The sequence below is a fragment of the Ixodes scapularis genome, unplaced genomic scaffold (assembly GCF_016920785.2).
Source record: "Ixodes scapularis isolate PalLabHiFi unplaced genomic scaffold, ASM1692078v2 PGA_scaffold13__105_contigs__length_92229423, whole genome shotgun sequence".
Lineage (NCBI taxonomy): Eukaryota > Metazoa > Arthropoda > Arachnida > Ixodida > Ixodidae > Ixodes > Ixodes scapularis.
In genome coordinates, this window is record NW_024609839.1 from 7686494 (window position 1) to 7707646 (window position 21153).

At 48.5% G+C, this 21153-nt stretch overlaps 1 protein-coding gene across 1 annotated transcript in view; it reads right to left on the bottom strand.

Moving 5' to 3' along the window:
- The window catches only part of LOC121046823 (PDZ domain-containing protein 8), a 105955-nt gene extending 89890 nt beyond the window's left edge, over nucleotides 1–16065 (bottom strand). The window contains exons 1-3 of the mRNA XM_040501497.1: nucleotides 15907–16065; nucleotides 4340–4458; nucleotides 593–671 (exon numbers count right to left, since the gene is read on the bottom strand). Coding sequence (XP_040357431.1) covers nucleotides 593–671; nucleotides 4340–4458; nucleotides 15907–16065 — 357 coding nt within the window. The remainder of the gene's footprint in view (nucleotides 1–592; nucleotides 672–4339; nucleotides 4459–15906) is intronic.
- Nucleotides 16066–21153: the final 5088 nt, after the last annotated feature.

A 21153-nucleotide genomic window follows, 5' to 3' on the forward strand; every position in this document is an offset into this window, starting at 1 on the left:
GACCCCTTTGAGCCATACGGGCGACCCCTTTGACAAACTGGTGACCGGTATGGTTAAACTGTTACCGGTATGAACCCGTTTATTTTCATATAGGCGCCAAATGGTTTTTTTTCAGTAGGGTTATACAAGCTTTAGCATGCTGACAAAGACTGGGAGACACATCATGTGAGATAGGACTTGCAGGCAAGAAGAGAAGGTCGTCTGAACGGCACCGCCTACCAAAGATTCGCTCTCATTTCTGACACACGTCGTCAGATGGCGTGGCAAGAAATAGAAGCCGCGGAACGATTGACGTCGCCTTCGCGCGCCGGGCGAGTGAGTTCGCTTCTGGCTTTTTTAACCGGCGACCCTGGATAGCTCAGTCGGCAAAGCACTTGTCTTACAATCCCAAGGAGGTAATTCAAATCCTGCAAGGCACTGAGGTATTCCTATATGGTTCCGTATGGCCTAACACTTTTCGGTGTTGGCTATTTTTTGCAGCCGGCTGTTACAACTGGCCGATACACGCAAACGCTAAAGAACTCGATTCAAATGGGCTAATAAAACACATTCTTTGTTAAGAATAAAGCCTAGAGAACGAAATGTGTCGCACCGATATCTTGTCAAATATCTTGCCTGCTGCACCTCGCTGTGCCTCTTGAATGCCTCTGCTGAGAATGCTGAGGAACAATCTGGAAACAAAGGATGCCCCAGCATTAACAACATTCATCCCGCTACCAAGTGCTACTGCAGCCTGCTGGCGCCACGCTACAGTAGGTCTTCTCGAGAATCAGATATCGCCAGCCGCGCGCCGTGTGGACCGTGCGCTAGACAAGCTGTGAACCGCGCTTGGGTGGCAGAAAAGCCTTTGCCGAGCGCTCACGGCGGCAGAGCTAGGCACTTCGTCGGGGACTGCATCTCCCACAAGGAGCCATTCTGTGGGGAGGGCAGGTCGTGCTCGTGCCACTAGAACGCCAAGCATCAATTTTTCGCTTGCTGAAAAAAGAAAAAAAGACTTCTCGGTGATTTTAAAATTCTTTTTCAGTAGCTCCTTATCACTGTGTTTTTTTAGGATTAGTCCGCTACTCTCATTAGTAATGGAAGGTTGGTAACAAGGTGAACTTATGACCTTAAGTAGAGACCGGAAGTGGTAGACAAAAGCATCCGACTTCTTGTCTTCTGCTGATTTTGAATATGGTAACTTTCAACTTCTAAATAAGCGGTACAGCTAGTGACAGGGGTATCAGCGGTGGCTCTTTATATTGTACTTTTTTGTGCAAAGTAATCTTCGTACTTTAGGGTATTTATTATCGTGTGGACGGCAAATTCGAGTTTGGTGTCCGATCCTTATGTTTGTACCAATGCGGAATGAATATTTATAACAAAAACAAAGGTGCAGACGTAAAGTCCACGAAAACGAGAAGAAGCGCGGACGTTATGGTGTTCCGAAAATTTTGTTTGGGGCATAGAAAAAACGTTAAGGAAGCACCAGATCGCCTTATTGACGAAGCGAACGTATGACGAAAATGGTGCGTACGACAACACTTCGTTCGGGGGATAGAAGAAACATCAAGGAAGCCCCAAAAGCCTATTCACGAAGCAAAATTATTGTAAGTTTTGCGTAAGTTCCGATCAAATCCTACATCAGCTCCAGAGGTGTCTTACGCACTTTTTACGATCAATTCACCATTAACGACAGTATCGTCCGCTTTTGTCTCGACAACTGCCATTTGTTTTTCTACGTGCTTTCCGCATGCGTCCCAAGATAAATGAGCAAGAGTGCTCGAAGCTGGACGCCGCGGAGATGAACGCCGTAACCAGGAATACACGGAACAACATGCTTCAACGGCAACGATTACACCGATCAAGCAATGCTTGGCCGATCATGGCACTCCGACGCGACGTTGCTCCGAATGTCCCTGGCCCACCACCGGCCATGGCTCGCTGAATGAAATTTCCCCGCGCGACCTTTGTGGACCCTTCCCGTATAAATAGTTCGAACCCTGAACTCTCTTTTTGGGCAAGAAGGCCAGTCTCCTCCCATCATCGCTTCCTTGTTTTCAGAGGAAGGGTGACGTATGCTTTCGTCGAGACGGGACACTCTAATCGATATTGCCTTCTTTGTTTGTGTTATAGAGCTTGAATGAACGCCGTATGGATTGCCTTCGCAACATGGGCATGCATACGTTTTTCGATACATACCTTTTATTTATACGTGACAATACGCCAACACATGTTTAGTAACAGCGATTGTAGGGGGCTACGCCTGCAATCCTGGTCCGACCTTCCTCTGCTGAGCCTCACGTCAGCCTCGATGTGCGATTGTCTTGTGGGCCTTTGATTTATATATTCGGTTGGAAAAGATTATTTTTAAAGAGGTTGCCAATATTGTCAAGAATGACAAGTGATGAGGCGACAAAAACTGAAATAAACTAAGCGTTTAATGGGGCGAACTTGTACCTAAAACAACAAGGAAATAGATGAAAACAACAGAGCGTCGCGGGCGTCGAAGTCGGCGTGACAGCAGGGTCGAGCGCTGGGGCGAGACCGACTCCGCTCGCCATGCGGAGTCCCTTATGTACCCTCGTGGGTTTCTGGAACATTCGGCGTAGAACTTTTAGGCGCGTAGAACTTTCGGCGTCTAGAAGATTCGAAACTCGATCAGCGGAGAGTGTTTTTAAACTTACGAGAACGCCAAGTTGAAAAAATAAAGAAAAGGACAGTCCGCTGACTGGAATCGAACCTACACCTTCCGCGCGAGAGTCAAGCGCGGTAACCACGGGCTCGCTCGCCGACGCGCAAGGCAATATGCAGCCCAACAGCGCGGTACCAGCGCGATTCCGCTCCAATTGGGATGGGAACACGTATGTACGTGGCTCTTGTTGACACTCTTTTAGTTTAAACTGATCGTCCTGGACGTCGGCTTTCTCCCGCGCGGCGATTTGTTTTCATGTACGTCGCTTTGCAGAGCCGTGCGGGCTGTCTCCTTAAGGCAGGTCTGATAGAGTTGCTGACTACTTAGTGATCGACCTTAATAGGTGGTGATCCCGTCCTCTGGACGCCGACAGAGCTTGGCCATTCGGGCCCGTTTAAATTAACATTTCGTATTGTTGACAGTATACTAAACGGACCTGATCCACAAACAAGCGTTATCGGAAAGGCCGCCTACGTTTGGGATACAAAATCTACGTGTACTGTTCATACTGATGTCTCCGAAACTTCATATTGGGATTTGGAACCATGGTTAAAACCAATAAATTGACGAAAACAAGAAAGAAGACAAACCGTGTTTGTCTTTTCTTTTCTCTTGTCTTTTCATCGCTTTTAACTGTGGTTCAATACGTTCGTCACCATCTAGCCTCACAACAAGGACATTTAAGGTTCGAATAGAGGGCTTAATAATTTTGAAGGTCACAATTACTTGTTTTTTACTCTTTAAATTTTGAGATTGATGTCTTGAAACCATTGGTAGTCGCTTAGGAGATTAAAAAATACATTAAATTTGAGGTACGAGGGGGGGGGGGGGGGCTTTATACTTCAAGGAAATGTCAGCGAGCTCCAACGCGTACTTCTCACCATTGTTGCCTTAATACTCAAGGATAAAATGAGGAGGACATAAACTATTTACTCTCAGCGTCGGTCGCGCTGAGGTAATACCACCTAGAAACAGGATGTTGTCGTTATCAGAATGAGATCCAGAGAATACAAACACTGGTCACGAGTGCTGCGTTAGTGTTTGGCTGGGCGTCGTGTCCTATCAATGCGTCGAAAGACGCTCGGAGACAGGCTCGTTCGTTGAGTTGGCGCCATCCTAGGGTGACGAAATTGTACGCAAGTCGAGGAGTCCCTTCACAGGACCTTTCTAGGTGGCGTTGGTTGAGCCAAGCAATGGTTTGTCTCTTCTCTCAATCTGATAGCGACTCGAAGCTAACGTCAGTGTTGCTTCGGACCGGAATATCGAAGGATGCTGAGATCAGAAGAGTGCATGTGCGGCCACTAATGTTACGCCGGCTTAAAGCAGATGTTCGTGCTTCAAAACCTGCAACTTTCACAACCTATAGATTGTGAAATGGCTGTCCTCTAGATGATGACTCTAATGGATATCTCTCGTAGACAAGCAGTACGAGGTTGGGTCTCCGACGGGTGAGTAATTCTAGCTTTGTGAGATACGAGCGATATAGGGACCATACACCTTCCGTCCACGCGAGAAAGGTGTTAGCAAGCACATACTTTGTGAAGCCGATCATCCCGGAGCTACGCACCGCGATTCTCACACCGCGCGGTACCGCCATCACTAAGCGTTGCGAATGACCTCGTCTAGACTCGGAACGATAACTTGTTTTTGTTAGCACATTTTTACCTTCGCAGAAAGATGCTGTCCTTCCACTCGCGAAAAAGAAATTGCAGCACAAGGTTAGCGACGATGAGAGTTTCGCGCTCTTTCCTCCAGTCTCCGGACTGCACCAGCCGCAATAGTTTCTGCGTGAAAAGAGAGGCATCGTGATAGCTTTTTTTAGGTGCTTACTCAAACAACGAAAGGAGAGCCGAGTTGTTGAAAGCTTATGTGTAGTATAGTCTGTTTTAAAGCTGGCGTGCAACTTTATCATAAACGCAGTTGCGAGAGGGGCTTCCACAGCACTTTCCACGCCTTCGGGACGGGACCGCGCCTGTCCCGTTTGTTCCTTCCTTCTAGTCTTTGTCGTTCTGCGCTGTTTTACCTACGCTATGTTGAGCCTACACCAACTAGCCCTGCTTTCAACTTCTCCACAAGGTTCCTTGTTTACACGAGCGCGCTCGAAAGAAAAGAATTGTCTAAAGTAACGCACATCCACCAGTATCTCCGGCAACGTAGCCTAGAGTTCTTGAGCTGAATATTTAAATTTGTGGTTTTAGGTGCGTGCGTAAATGATTGGGAAACTGAAAACAGTTTACTCTTTTTTTTTCAATCTTGCTTGAATAGCTCGAATACTTTACAATCCAAGCTGCCCACTGGAATTGACCTTGATATTTTGAACGTGTAATGCAAAACGTAAAAAAATTTACATTATATCTGCAGACCATTATTCTGTGTCGTTCCATACCAAACGATCCAGGCCCAAATTTGACCCTCACGGATTTGGTATAAAAGGTTTGTGTTATTGATTATACAAGAGTACCTCTACCAAGACATTTCTGAATTAAATATTTTTTATTTTTAGAGCCCAGCTCTTATTCGCCCCTTTCCAGGTTCGGCGGCGTCGGCGTAACGGCGCTAAATTTAGTGGAAAAATTGATGTCACATAATCTCAACACCAGTTCAATTCCCCGCTACGTGACCTCAGCACCGATACAACTCCTCGCCAAGTTTAGCGGGCAATTGAATTGGTGTTGATGTCACGTGAAGTAAATTTTCCCGCTAAATCTACGGAAAACCTGCGTATGTTCATAGGTGACGTGACACCAAGGCATGTGACGCCATTTTCCCCGCTAAATTTAGGGGGGAAACTAAATCATAGGAGGACGGCAGAGGAGGGGATGGAGGATCAGGACGATTAGGAGGCAAGGAGGGGAGGGGGAGAGGGTATGGAGAAGGAGGAAGGGCATGCCCTCCCCTCCGTACATTTCCCTCTTCTTCTGCAAGAGCTGCACTCTAATTTCGCATCACAGAGGTTTTTAGACGTCTTTCATTTTAGAGCGCAGCTTTTAGGCGCTCGTTTCCGGGTTGAGCGGCGTTGGCGTCGCTGTCGGAATAACCGCGCGCTTTGCATTATGATACGTTTCCCCGCTAATAGCCGATTCACACGACAGACCGAATCGCGATTTGCGTCCGCGGACCGTGTACCACGTAACCGGCACGTCACCGATTCCTGCGATCCGCGCCTCGTCCGCGGACCGTGTACCACGTGACCGGCACGTCACCGATTCCTGCGATCCGCGCCTCGTCCGCGGACGCGTGGACTGATAAAGTCGAGCGCCTTTTTCACTCGCGGACGTTTGGCAGGAGATTGACTTGAAAAGAGTTTAGTCTGGCAACGGTACATGGTTTTCTTGGTTTTTTGCTTTTGGGCGTTTAAAAAAAAAAATGGCGCATCGTTGTGTTTTGTGCGTTTGTTGGTTCATTTTGTCGCGCGATTCTTGGTTCTACGCGTGAACCAAGAATCTCCACAAACTTTGTCCGGCTGACGCGACGCGGGTTCCGGTACTCCTCCGGGTCCGTGTCAAGAAGCTCCTGTCAAAACTCGTCTAGCACGCCGTGATAATTCTTGCACGTCCAATCAGTATTTCACCGAGCAAGACCTCTCTTGCGGATGTCTTCTGGATGTGTTGTGCACGAGCGCGGAGCGCCTGAAGACATCTCCGAACGCCCCTCCGCGAGCCCAGAACTTTGTTGCTTCTACGCAGAACCCTTCTCGAGCATGACCATGCCTGTGTCACTGTCATGCTTTGGGTTAGTAAAGTTAGTGGCGCTTCGCGCGAAGCCTGTCCCGGCGTTTTGTCTCGATCTGTACGTAACAGCGGCGTACGATTCTTTATCGCGGTAGCAAACGTCGATTTCTCTCTTGGACAACGGTGCCACGGTGCGATGTTGGAGTTTCGCTGCACTGTGGGGTGGCGAACAGGTTCGGTCCGTCCTCGCTGGCGTCTGCTCGTCGTCTCCCTCGTGTGGATGGGCTTGGCAGACGGACGAACCGCGGACATGACGTCACGTGATCAATCCGTCCGCGCATTAGTCTGTAGTGTGAATCGGCCATAAAGTGGGCAGGAAATTTTTTCCGCTAAATAGGGCGGGGAAATTTAACGGCTAAATTTAGCAGAAAAGGTTTCTGGCTAAATTTAGAGGGATTATTGGCGTCAGGTGATCTCAACACCAATTCAGTTTTCCCGCTAAATTAGGCGGGGAAAATGACGTCACGACTTCGTGTCACGTCAGCGAAGAACAAATTCAGCGGCAGGGGGAGAGAAGGAAATGAGGAGGAGAGGAGGAGGACAGAGAAATAGGAGGAGGAAAGGACGAGGGAGAGTGGAAGGGGAGGAGGGGCATACGCTCCTCTCCGCACCCCCCTCCTCCTCCTCAAGAGCTGTGCTCTATTTTCGCATTACAGATTGCAAGCGTCTCATTTTTTTTAGAGCGCAGCTCTTAGACGCCCGTCTCCGGCTTGAGCGGCGTCGGCGTCGGCGTAACCGCGCGGTGCATTATGGGTAAATTTCCCCGCTAAATCTAGCGTAAAAATTTCCCCGCTACATCTAGCAGAAATATTTCTCCGCTAAATCAAGCGGAAACATTTCCCCGCTAGATATAGCGGAAAAGTTTCCCCGATAAATTTAGCGGAAAAATTTCCCTCTAGATTTAGCGGAAAAAGTTGCCTCAGGTCACGTGACCACCCCCCCGCCCCTCAGCACCCTTCCCTACTCCGCCTCAAGAGCTGCGCTCTAATTCGGTGTAACAGGGAGTTGTAAACGGCTTCCACTTTTTTTATTGCACGTTGAATTTTTACGGAAAAGAGGCCCCAAGGAATAAAAAGCAATAATAATAAAAAAAGATTTGAAACAAGACTGAGAAATAAAAACCGTTTTAGTAGGGTAATATAGTCTTCGAAATTATCCAATATGCCTCGCTACGCATTTCCGAGATTTCCTAAGAGTACAGATTCGTTAACAATGTCCTTTAAAGCTGAGATTCACGTTTTCTTTCAAAAGTAGTTCTGCTGTCTGCATCTCATGAAGACTTAAAGCTTTTGTGTGGTCGTGCTAAGAAAAGTAAAATTTATTCAAATGTTTGGATAAAAAAATAGTAGTCTGTTTCCTGAAATAAGTGGACAATATTGCACATATAGCAAAATGTCCAGTCATTAAAATCACAAAGGTTTAAAATTTTGCACGAAACGGTTATAAATAGTTAGAACACACAAACAAACGAACTGAATTAGAAATGTTATTTCTTAAAAGGAAAAAGATGTTTTTTTTCAATTTTGTCCATTGCTAGTTGTGAAAATATTGCGAAATATTTAGTTTTCACAGTTAAAAAGAAAAAGTGTTCTCTCTAAAAGTGCAGTTGTATGCAGTTATATGTAGTGAATGCCTGAAAAACCGAAGTAAAATTTTTTTGAAATGTAAAAAACAGTTTTTTACATGTTGGTTTATTTTAAGTGTTGACCAAATCGTAAAAACAAAAACTCTACTAAAAATAAAAAAAAAACGCAAAATCAGGCAAAAACAAGCAACATTTAAAAAAATGTAAATATTTTAAACCTAGCGATGATATTTTTTTTTGTTCATCATCTCCTTGCGTCCTCGCCCTAAGGTGAGGCTGGCATTATTGCCTATACGTGATGACGCCTGTACGACCGGAGAGGCCCACGGGCTGCTTGAAGGCTATATGATGTTGTCTTTGAGCGTTTCTTCCACTTGTTCGTGAATGACCTCTTTTTTTTTAGAGAGACCCGGTACGGCGGCCGATGCACGGCGAGCGCATCATCGTTGGTAACGATGCGATGTATCGCAACTGTTGTTTGACGCACTTTCGACGTCGTCGCAAAGCAGTCGCTAAATTTGGCGAGGAGGTATTGGAGCTGTCATCGATGCTTGGAACTCAGCTAAGAGTTAACGACGAGCTGCACCGGCGGCGCAATTCACGGTTGGGATGGCGAGGGCTCATGAGAGATTGCCGCGATTTCAACGGCGTTCCGGAGTTCCTCGACCAGGCATACGGCGGCACCTTTCTTGAGGTGCTGCGCCTCCTGTCGAACGTTCTTCACGACAGCCTCAATGCATCCATCCTGCAGCCCTGTTACGCCCCTTGCGACGCCTATTCCTCTTCCGACAAAAAGTTGTATGTTGCCTTTCCGTAGTACTTCCTCGGAGTCGACTGCATCGGTCACGACAGGTACAAGAACACTCGACCGAGGCGGCAGGTTCTCGTGGTCCCCATTGACGCGGACGGCAGCTGGCGTCGTTTTTTATCCTTTTGGATATAGGACGGGCTTTCGCAGCGTCAACCTGTTCGCCCCAAGGTCCATCATGTCACCGTATTCACACAAGATGCCACGCAAAATATGACGTCTCTCGCATGGTCCTGCAGGATGACGAACTTGACAGGTCTCCCTGTGAATTTCGACGCGATCAGAGCAGCTCCAAGCAGGCGTGATGGGTGTCCTCCGTTTACGGGTGGTGCGTATTTGCGGGTCAACCTAGAACATCTTGACTTTCTGAAGACGGCGAGAAAGCTTCCCACTCAAAACGGAGCAACCTGCTCCGGTTTCCACGAGTGCCAACGCGTCGTTGCCGTCGATGACAACGTTGAGGCTGTTGGGTGCCGTTGCACAATCGTCGTTCCGATGCTTGTCGTCGCTAGAGGTGGGGCCTTCCGACGGTCGTCTTCGGCATCTCCACCTCCAGGGGCTGCCGTGCCTAGTTCTTCCGGCGACGCAGAGGAGACAGGTTGTGCGACGGGACCTAACAATTATCGACGCCGGATTTCGTGGTGACGGTGAAGAGGAACCCTGTGGGGAAGCAAGTGCTGGTGACAGCGGAAAATGTAGGTACTCCTCGATATCTCGCTGTCGTTCTCCGCTCCTTTGGCGGGGCACGTTCTGTGCGAACCCACGAAGCCCAAGCTGCCGGTAGGGGCATCTCTGGTACATATGGTTATATTCCCCGCAGTGGTAGCACAGCGGGCGTCGGTCGGCCTTCCTCCAGACGTCCGTCTTCCTGGGCGCAGGATGTTCCGGGCGGACGTACTGGTCCCGTTCTTAGTGATTTAGGGAGTACTGCGGTTCTTGAGGCTCATGGTGTAGAGGCGCCATGGATGGGCGAGCCGCTGGCGGTGGTGGGCGGGCCATTGCGGCGTAGGTCACCGTAGGTTCCTGGGGGGCCGGCACGTCAACGAAAGCCCGCGGCTGGAATGTTATATGAACGTCTCGAGCGACCTCGGCAATCGAAAGCGAGGCCGGGCGCTCTACAGTGGGAAGCAGCTTATTACGTAGAAGTTTGGGCTAATAAGTAGAAACAAAAACAGCTCAAAGACGAGCACAGAGTAAAAGGTAACTGACAGTACAAGTCGCTGACTCTCAACTGAAGTTATATTTATGTTAGCATCCCGTATAAATAGCATACATGCCACACCAAATATATCAAGGAAAAACACAAAATACATATAACGGGTTCAACAAGTGATATCAATTTTTTTCCACGATTTATTTGGTGTGGCATATATGCTATTTATACTGGATGCTAACATAAATAAACCTTCAGTTGAGAGTCAGCGATTTGTCCTGTCGGTTACCTTTTACTCTGTCCTCATATTTGCACTGTTCTGTTTGTAATTAAGGAAGCAGCTTCTGGAGCTCGTCCCAGACGACATCGCGTATGATCGCGCGGATGCCCGGGATGATGGCGCCGATGTCGCAGATGAACGGCGTGGGTCCAGCGACGTCGGGAAGTTGCTGTTAGTGACGTGCTATTTCAAGGAGGGCGCGTTCGGTGCTCGACGCCTCCGTCACGGAAACCTCGACAGTCGCAGGTGGGTTGCGCACAAGACCTCCAAAGATGTTCTCTTTGCCATCCTTCCTGAGTATCCTCATTTTCTGGGCTTCAGAGGCTTCCGTATCCACTCGGCTGCTGAGTCGAAGCACGTCCTCGACGAAGGTGACGATGCTCTCGTTCGGACCCTGAATCCTTGCCTGTAGAAGCCCTTCAGCACGTTCCAGTCACTGCTGGCTTACGAAGGAGCATCGGTGATTCTCCTTGAGCTCTTGCCACGAACTGATCGAGGCCTCCTGGCAGAGCCCGTCTTTGGGGTGGGTGACCTGTGCAGCCGCACAAGGCGCCATTCATAGGGGGCGCCGAAAGGGCCGCCAGGTCATGCAGGGTTCAAACCACGAGGTGATAAAAACAAAAACAAAAAGCGACCGCATCGCGGAGGGCCTCCCCCCCCCTCCCCTCCTACATGTAGAAAAAGGTACTGGCGCTCGCCGTTTGGCATTTTGGCCGCAAAACAAACGACAGTGAAGTCTCTAGCTGAAGGCTAAACGAACTGACGCCTCCTCGGCTTCCGGTGAGCCTCTGTGAGACAAGGGCTTCAATTCGACTGAAAATTATATGTGTAAATAAGTACTTTGGATCTGCACGCTGGGAATGCAGGGTTAACAGCCTGAAACCCGTCCGCCACCAGACAGCTGAACTTCATGACGCCCTTGTTGGTTTGGCCGAATCACAGCAGGCAGACCCTGGCGCGCGACATGAAGCTCGTACTCTTGCAAGGTAGCTCACTGACCTTAAGTTTCTCGTTTCCATTGTTGTGCGGTACGACATTATTTTTCAAGTTAATGTTGTTACCAAGAACATGCAATACAGAACGAAGGACATCGTAGAAACCACCCAGCTGCTGAAAGAATGCAGCGATTACATTGACAATTATCACGATGTCGGGTACGAAACTAAACTGGCAACTGCGAACGGCCTTGCCGAGAGCATGGGTGTTAACAGTGTTATAAAACCGGCCCTTCGACTGCGGCGGAAAAAGCGCCAATTCAGTTATGAGTGCCAAGACGAGGTTGATGATGTCGTGACATAATTCAAGCGAGAGTTCATCTACGAAATGTTTGACACCGTGAAGATATCGATTGAGGAACGCTTCACGCTGATGGAGCAACGCGTGAGCCTCTGAGGGTTCCTTTACTACCTCACCCGACTTCCTGACAAAGCAGAACTTCTTAAACTGTGCCAAGGCCTTGACCACGCACTGAGACACCTAGAAACTGCAGACATAGATGGTACAGATCTCTGCGAGGAGCTGATCTACCTATGCAGCCTGCTGCCCACTGGATGCAGTGCTCCCCAGGACGTCCTCCAGTTCATTCTGGACAACCATCTACGTGACAACTTCCTTTATACGTGGTTGTCATTGAGGATCCTCCTCAATTTGCCTGTGTCAGTGGCCACCGCTGAGAGGAGTTTCTCAAAATTAAAGCTTATTAAGACTAACCTAAGATCAACCATGGCAGATGACTGGCTATCGTCATTGGCAGTTTGGTCCTTTGAAAATAGGATAGCGTCTAGCCTTGATATGTCGCAAGTTGTAGCCTAACTTGCGATGTTGAAGGCCCGGAAGGTTGCTTTCTAGGGTATCTGACATGGTTAGCTTGTGCTTTTGTTTTCTCTGTTCATCAGATGTTAGGTTGCTATGGGAGGCCCACAGCTGAAAGTCGGTTAATCTGGGAAATAAATGTATTTGAAGGATTTGAACACGGTGCCGACAAAACTCTCCATGCTCGCGAACGTCGTTCGTTTGAAGGATGTGGTTCGTGACTGACAACGACAAAATCGCGATCATTCACGCTGGCTCACTCTGGCATGTTTATTAACAACGTGATGTTGGGCGCCCAAATAGGGGGGAGGGGGCGCCACCGCCGCAGTTTGCCTAGGAAGCTTGCTGCTCTAAGGCCGGCACTTCCTCGTGGTTCTCGAGCGAGCGCCGAGTCCTTTGCTCCAGGGAGACGTAGACGTTCTGAAGGCTCTGTTCAGGCGTTCATGCATTGTATCAATAAAGTCGCTCGAACTGATCGATCCAGTCCGCGATGTCTTCGTAGACGTTGCCGTGGAAAGAAGCCGCGGTCCGAAGGGCACCGGGCAGTTAGATGACGGGGACGGCGTCAGGGGTTTGCGACGATTTGTTGTTAATAGTGGGCTTCGTCAACTAGTGTTTTCTCCGGCGGCTTCCTCGGGTCTCTGTAGTCTCCTCGGACGGTCTTCTTGAACAGGTGGCTGGGCTTGCGCTGCTACGCCTCGGAGGGGCTTCATGAGCTGCGGATACCCTTCACCTTCACCAGAAATCTCACAGATAGAAAATGGCTCGACAAATGTAAACTGAAATTAAAGGTTTTATCGGCAAACTTGTACCAACCAAAATAAAAATCGAGCGGCGAGACAGCAGAAAAGCGGGCGGCGATTTGGCGGCATAGCAGCAAGCGAGAGCGAGAGCGACCCGACAAGGTAACGTGCAGCTCCTTATCTAGTGTGCGTCATCATCTCGAAAATTCGGCCTAGAAGGTTTGAGCATCATGCGTTCGGGATGAGATTGAAAATGCACTTTCGAGAACAAAAAAGGAAGACGAAATTATTAAAGTTACGTCCCGAGTAAGACTAAGCTCGAATCTTCTAAAATTCCGTGGCAGAGCGTTGCTTGCTCGGCCCTGTGCGCGGGAATATTTTGACTAGTGGCAAGATACAAAAATCAAAATTATTTTTTCGCTTCTTAAAAGTAATAGTTCATTCTAACTTTTCTCTGTTGTTGTGCGTATCTAGGCTAATTTTAACCGTCGAGTGCATATCTTCAATCTAACCACCTTTATGATCTTTTTTTTTATCTGAGTATGTTCTTCAATACTCATTAGTTCCGGTGTTCAATATTGCCGATCTATTTTGGAAACACAGTAACAGATTTTTTATCAAAATATTGTTTAAGATACTTTGTTTTCCTTGCAACTAATACACATAAGGTTTAAGTCTCTATACTGCCGCGCGCGCAGCTGACCAATTAGGCAGCGCCCTCGTGGCCTAACGGTTATCGCGCTTGCCTTCCACACAGGACGCCAGGGTTCAATTCCTGGCCGCAGGGACGCATTTTTGTTGACTCTGTAATGTAATGTTCCGGTGAATTCGACAATCGCCTTGCTGCTTCGAGATCAGAATGTTCTTCGCGCCGAATCTTCTACGTCGATTGTCCCAGAAGCCAACGCGTGTACATAAGGGGCTCCGCGTGGTGAGCCGGGGTCAGTCTCGCCTCACCGCTTTAACCTGCTGTTACGCCGGCTTCGACGCCCGCGACGCTCTGCTTTTATTTTCTGGGTTCCCTTTATTTTTGGCACAAGTTCATCCCAGTAAACGTTAATTTCCTCCTGTTTATTTATTGTTCTTCTAATCACCACCCGTGACAATATGGTAGTATGTTCTTAAAAATGAAAGGTGAATCTCAGCTTTGCGTAGCGAAACATATGGGATAATATAAAATATTATGTTGGCTATGTAGTCTCTACTTTGTTTCAGCTGAGGTCCGAGCTCGGCCGATGTTATGGGCCGAAGTGCCAATCAAACAACGAAAGAGGCACAAAGTCATGACGTGCTCCCTGCAGTTGATAGGACTAGCGGGTGTTCGCCATCTCTCTGTGCGTGCTACTCCACCGGCTAGTCCTATCAAGCTCAGAGATCACGCCATGACGTTGCGCCTTTTGCGTTGTTTCATCGGACTTCCGGCTCATAACATCGCCCGCGCTCGCACGTAAGGTGAAACGAAGTATAGAAGCGTGTTGGTTGAGTTAACTTTGAGTTGCAATGGCACCGAAAGAATAAGGCACAGGTAAGACGAGGGACGAAGTACTTTTCTTTTATGACGTCATTGCATGTGGCGTCATTGCACCGTACAAATAGTGGGTAATCACTGGACGCGATATTTGAACGCGCTGTTTACTGCGCTAAAGTCACCGGATCCTGGAAAAGTAGCGCCACTTATTTCCCTGCCTGCTAGCCTGACACAAACAGATGCTAACATACAGGCGACCAAACCTCACAAGCAGATTGGGTGATCAGTCTCACCCACCATGGGAATCGCCAATTCGGTCCATTCAAGTCTTCGAAGCTTTGAAAGGGTTGTTCTGAACCAGTCGCACAAAGATCGTTCTGGTGCATCATCGTACTGAAAGCGTTCCCTGTCAATATAAGCGTCCTTGGCGCTGTGCGTGCAGTCCACTTATCCATACTGCTCATCTCCACAAGTCTCTTACACTGGTACTATGGGTTTTGCTTATTCAAAGACAAATCATTTATTTTCTTAACGTCACCAAGCATCCGCGGCACGTGTTTGCGGTGCAAATATATGCCTTACTTAAGATGGAGGCTTGGGCGAATAGCCTATTCATGACTTAAAGGCAACGGGATTTGCTATTTGCTATCACAGTGCATACTCGGGGTTGCAGTTGTTATTTATTATCTCCCGAAGGCGACAATCTTGAGGGTGTGCAAAGTGCGTGTTGCAAGCGTTGTGGAAGCTTGCCGTCATCAAGTGCTCAGCAGCAGCAAGCTCAGCTATAGCTACCAGTGAATTCTACCTATTGCGACGTGAGCGATCAAGAGCGTCGCTGTGATTGGCTTTCCACGATAGCCCGAATGCTGACTATGACATCGACAAAATATTTATCATCGGCGGAAATAACCGCCGATGATAACCGCCGTGAGCTCATGTAAGAGCTTCAAATTCGAAGGTGTTGGCAGTGATGGGTTCAAAGCGGAATGATTTCAAGCTTCCACAATGCTCATTACAGACACCATCGAAATAGTTGTTCGCAAGGTAATAACGTCAGGAGAGGTAACCATAGGAGGGCGCCACCAAAACATCTCGCCGCCAATAGACCCTTTTATTTGCAAACTCCACAAAGCGGTGCTCCAGTCTTTGACGTCCTAGCGAACTTACGCTTTATAAAAAGAATGGACAAAGCCCCATTAACACCGCTGCTTGAAACGTCTATGAAACATTTAACCACCGATTTTCCATGTGAACGCCAAAACAATCAACAAACGCGAGTTCTGTTAAAAATTTCGAATATTCTCGTAAGCCGACTTGTCCCCTCCAAGAAGTTAAAGCGTAGTGCATCCGAAAGCTCTCGCTAAATCTTCAACTTTGTTTTCCACATTTCTAGAACTCGACAGGCTTACCAAGACGGATCGATCGGAAATCTCTTGGGATGCAAACAGCGGTTCATCTTCGTAAACAGCTAAAAGGTCTATACGAAGGGTGTACGAATGGCGTTATGTTCATCTCCACCCTTCGTCCCCTGCAGAAACCGATGTGTAGAAAGGGTTTACGAAGAGTGTCCATCTTAAAATAGCACCCTTTTTACACGAATACGGTGCAAAAACCTTTAGCTTGTGTATGGGATATTATGGCAAGCCATGTACCTGCGGTAGGTGAATGGGAGCGAACCTCCTGTTCGGCTTGGTACGTGGTCTGGGCGGAAGCTTAATGACCCTGTAGAAGCCGTACAACTGGAGACACACGGTGGTGGCCGCACCCAGGAAGAAGGCGATGACGAGGCCCACGTACACAAGGAAAGACATGCTGGGGATTCTTCGTCACTGATCTCGGTGGCGAAGTGATCGTTTCGGATTACCCCCCACAGTACTCCCCTGTTACGCAATCTCAGTACTGGCCACCAACGGCTGTTGTAATGGCGGTGTCGTTGAGCGTTCGATTCTTCACACTATGGCTACGGTGCTGTGGCAGCTGTTTTTGCTGCAGGCATTCACACGCGCGGAATGAGAAAAAAAAAGACTAAACTAAAGCCTATAAAAAAAAGAAAAAGAAGTGCTAGTCTGCTTTAGGGTGCCTTCATGTGCACTTTGCTTAGGGTGATGACAATTTGGAGTACTCGATGCCGACAGCACGCGCTCACGTGCGGCGATCGCTAGAGACGATATGTCTCGACCGCAAGGTGCACTGAATCTACAAATAGCAATTGCCAAGGGGCACTGAACGTACCGCGGGCCTAGAGTTCCTGTTTAGGCTCCCTACGGGAGCCAGAGTTGCGCGTTCATCCCCGTAGAGCCGTCTTTCCTGCACGGCATGTTGATCCTGCTCCTGACGTGACTGAATTTGGCGAATAGCGGCACCGCGCGTTCGAGGCAAGCGGCGCGCTCAAAAGCAGGGGAATGTACAGTCAGAGGCAATTTGACCTGCGACAACGGAGCGAGCGGCCACAAGAAACAATTGCCGTATGCAGCGCTGCGTTCGCTTTTTTCGCGCTGAGGAAGAGGCTACGGGAGCAGTCCACGTTTCGCTGTCGGGGGAGGTCGAGTCAAAACAAACGCCCCTCGCGCTAGAATGGCCTTCTATATCATATCAGATAAGCTCTTTTTTGCACAATATTTTTCCTGCGTTTTATCTTTCGCGTTCTCTTTGTAAATTTTCAGTGTAGTTCCTCAAGGGGTCAAATGCTTCGCTGTTTAATTTTGATCATGGAAAGAAAGTTAAGAATGACTAATAGTTCATTTATAGGCGTGCACTCAATATATGGTAGCATGGAAGTTTTCCTAATAATACTGTGACCGCCCAAGGTAAAAAACGACTTCATAAGGATAGTTTTTTCTGTGTCGGATTCTGTGTGCGTGTGCTCGGGAATTTTGCGGCTGCAAGAAGAGAAACATTTTTTTCAGCGTAGACTTTATTTCCTCATACCACGAAAAGTAATTGATTCGTCCTAGAATATATTGAAATAATAATTCGATTCCTAATCACATCTAGCCAGAAATTATTTCCAGTAAGCTTAAAAAAACGAAAAAAAACAACAAAAAACGTGGGCATCCGACACTACTAACCGCGCACTCTCGCTCCCTCAATGCTTATCACCTCTCGAATGCGCTTGGGTATGGGCTCATAGAGGTTGCTGGCGAGGCTCGGGATGGACTCGAGGTTGGTCCATTCTTGTTCGACTGCTTCCCAAAAAACTTCTGAAGAAGCCTGATGAAGGTCCCGCGTAAAGAGATTCCGTTTCATTAGTCCCCATATGTTCTCGATGACATTTAGATCCGGCGACCTTGTTGGACATCTTAATTGCCTTACACCTAAGCCGTCGCACAGGCACTGCACCCGGCCAGCCGTGTGAAATGAACTGTTATCTTGTTGCGAGATAAAACAGCCGTCGGAGAACTGACCATCCAAGGCGAAAGGAAGCACGGTATAACAGAGTATGTCACATTAGTTCTCCGACATCAGCCTTCCGTCGATTCGCATAAGTGGACCCAGTCCTTGCGCTGTTATGGCCCCCCATACGCTGACCGAACAGCGACCGCTCGATGGCACTTCTTGCACGTAGAGAGGGTCATACCTGTATAAAAATAAAACAGCACGTATTCACTCAGCTAGAAGAGGGAAGGCCAAGATAAGTTCAGTATGTGGTTTTCGGTCTTACCGTTTGCAAGTAGGACGCCACACAGGTTTCTACTGGTCCCATACAGACGTTCACGTAGACTCGTCTGTGAAGATGACTGAGGCCCAGTCGCTGGCATCCCAGTGCCGGTGGGCCTCTGCGGATGCAGGTCTTTGCTCCTTGTGGCGTGAAGTCAGGAGCGGTTTTTGACATGCAATACGACTCCGAAGCCCCGCGTCGTGAAGCCGCCGCCTGATGGCTCGGAGCGAAGCTTGAAGGCCCAACTGCCGTCGTATTTTTGCTGCTGTTATACTTGGCTGGTCAAAAGCTGCACTAGCAATCCGCTCGTCCTCCTGACGAGTCGTTGAACGGGGTCTTCGCCTGTGCGCCTCATCAGCTATACGCCCTTCATTCCTATACGTTCGCACGATGCGATTTACAGTGTTCAGTGCGTATTCAAATCTAAAAGCTATAGTTATTTGACTTTGTCCATCCCGATGCAGGGCAGATATACTAATTCTATCTTCTAGTGGCACCCGTGACATTACGGCAACGTCTGTGAGTCGCCTCAAGATCAGCTTATCTTATAAGTCGGGCTAAAACAAAGATAAAAGCATATCCCATGCTTCCAACGCCCGAATAAAAACTAACAAACTTAAGCAGTCTTCGCGACAAATTGTGATAAACCCATCGTCCAGCACTTGACAGAAATTTGGCGCTTACTTTTCATGTGTTTGCAAAATTTGTTTTATATTTCTGAAACAAAACAATGAGCATGTGGGCTGTAAATCTGGCATAACATTTTTACAGATATGTGAGGAAAAGGTATACAGTTACTTTTAGTTATATATTTGTTAGGCTGAACCGCGAACCGTAAACTTAGATCAAGTTGGAACCATTCCGTGCGAAAGAACTGATGGTAATGCCCGACGCTTTACAAACTCATGTTAAGGTATGAGCGCCAGAACGGGAGCAAACCGGGATAGCCTTGCCAAGGGAACAATAAAAATACTTAAAAAATATAAGTCGGCGTATTTTGCTAACCGCTTCAAAATGCCGCGCCGCATAGCCGGCCCTTCGTCATGTCTCCCTTCCGTCTTAATCCCCCTCCCCCCCCTCCCTGTCCCCCCCCCCCCCCTGCTTCTACAGAGTGGACCAGTCCGTCGAGTCTCGTTCCCAGAACACCGCGGCGACCGCTGCGCCCCATGCGGCATTTTGCCTGCTCCGCCAGCGTTCACGTTGTCGCAGGTCAAATTGCCTCTTACTGTACTGTCGGGGCGCGTGCAACGTCTACTTTCCTGCACGGCACTTGATCCGGCTCCTCATGTGATCGGATCTCGGCGAATAGCGGCGCGGCGGCACGTGGAAAACAGACGCCCAACTCTGGCTTCCGTAGGCAGCCTGTACAGGAACTCTACGCGGGCCTAAAGCCCCTCTATCCTGGGAAAAGTGGCGCCAATCATTGTTGTAGGAATGCTCGAGGGACGTGCAGCGCGCCATTTCTGGGAAATTCATGGCGTCTGAAATCCAGCCCAGTGCTGCCCTGTGCCGCCATGACCTTCCCAAGGGCTGCACGTTGCACGTGCCTCGTGCATCGACGCACCTTGGGCTACTTTTGAAATATGAAGGGTCTTTAAATACCAATACCACCTAGAAGACAAGGCCTGCGCATGACGTCATGGTTAGTAGATCCCCGACCCGCCCCAAGTGGCAAACAACCCGAAGCGTGACGAGCAAGGAGGTTAGAAGTACTATACTTCGTTTCAGCTTCGGTCCAGACGCAGCCAAAGCTACAAGCGCGAGCTCCGGGCTTTCAGCATCCCTGCCAAGCACGCGCGCTCGTGCAGTGCAACCGCTGTTCTGGACAACATGCTCGCGCTTGTAGCATCGGCTGCGCCTGGATCGAAGCTGAAACGAAGTATAGGAGGGGGCACGTTGCAATATTGGTGAAGCCTAGTCATAAAAAGTGAAAGCCGTTTACAACTTCCTGTAACGCCGAATTGGAGCGCAGCTCTTGAGGAGGAGGAGTGGAGGGTATATTCCTCCTCCTCCCTCGTGATCATGCCTGCTAGTCCTCCTCCTCTCCTGCTCCCCCTCCCTCTCCTTTACCACCTTCTCGTCCCAAAGCTCCTCCCCTCCCCTCGCCTCCGCCTCCTCGTCTCTCCTCCCCCCGTCCTCCACCTTCGTACTGCTTTCCTCCTTGCCGCTCAAGCCGGAAAGGGTCGCGTAAGAGCTGTGCTCTGAAATATAGAGTCAGGACAAATAATTTGGAGGGTTGAAATTTTATTGATTGGGGAAAAACCGTGGTGTATATTGGAAACTGCGTTGCATATCCGGGCAAGGTTTACGCTAATAACGTACAAAGCCAACGTACGCAATTGTTATACCAATGTACCTTAAAGTTTGCTCCGCGAGTTTCCAATTTACGTCCTGGATGAAAACCCCATTATTAATTTAACTAAACTGCCATGATCAGCCGGCGTGGCATGATGTTCAGCAGCCTCTCCAGTGTAGCAGCCAACCAGGACATGAAAAAAAAAAAAGCATGTAGTTAAGCAGTGGGCAAATCTTCCCAGGGTTTATGCTTGACATCCACGCTTAGGCAGTTGGAAGTTAAAATGGTGCCTACCTTTTTTTGTCTGCTGTGCGTAAGCAGCAAAACTTTTCAGTTCTAAGCTTACAAGGGTTTCAAGGTGACGTGATCACCAGACTAAAAGTGTGATGGACACTGGAAGATGGGCACTCGGCCGAGTATAATGTAAAAAAGAAAACACTTATAATAAGTGAAACAAGCGTAAAAAAAGACACTTTAGAGAAGCTACAGGGAGGCACACCATCTTAAACTTGATAAGGGACTTACCCCAAACATGGTGTTGTGATTTGTTTAGATCTGACGCAAGATGAACTTCAATACTTGATGATGAAACAGGGTCATGAAAGTCGTCACATGCTTGGAACACACCTATATTAAATGTAGGGAAGCCGGTCTGAACTGTGTTAATGACGTTTACAATGTTTTCGTCGAACGTCTTAACAATGCTGTCGGCCATGTTAAATTCGAATGAAAAATATTCAAGCTCTAGATACTTAGAGTGTGTAGTTCCAGTAGCAAAGGAAGGAAGAGCCCCCGAGCTATGACATTCCCTAAGTTCCAAATGTGCTCCAAGCAAGGGGGGGGGGGGGGGCGGGGGCGAGAGGGAACGGAGGGGAGGGTATGCCCCTCCTCCTCATCCGTACTCTCTCGTCGTCCCCTTCTCCTCCTCCTGTGCTGCTCCTCCTC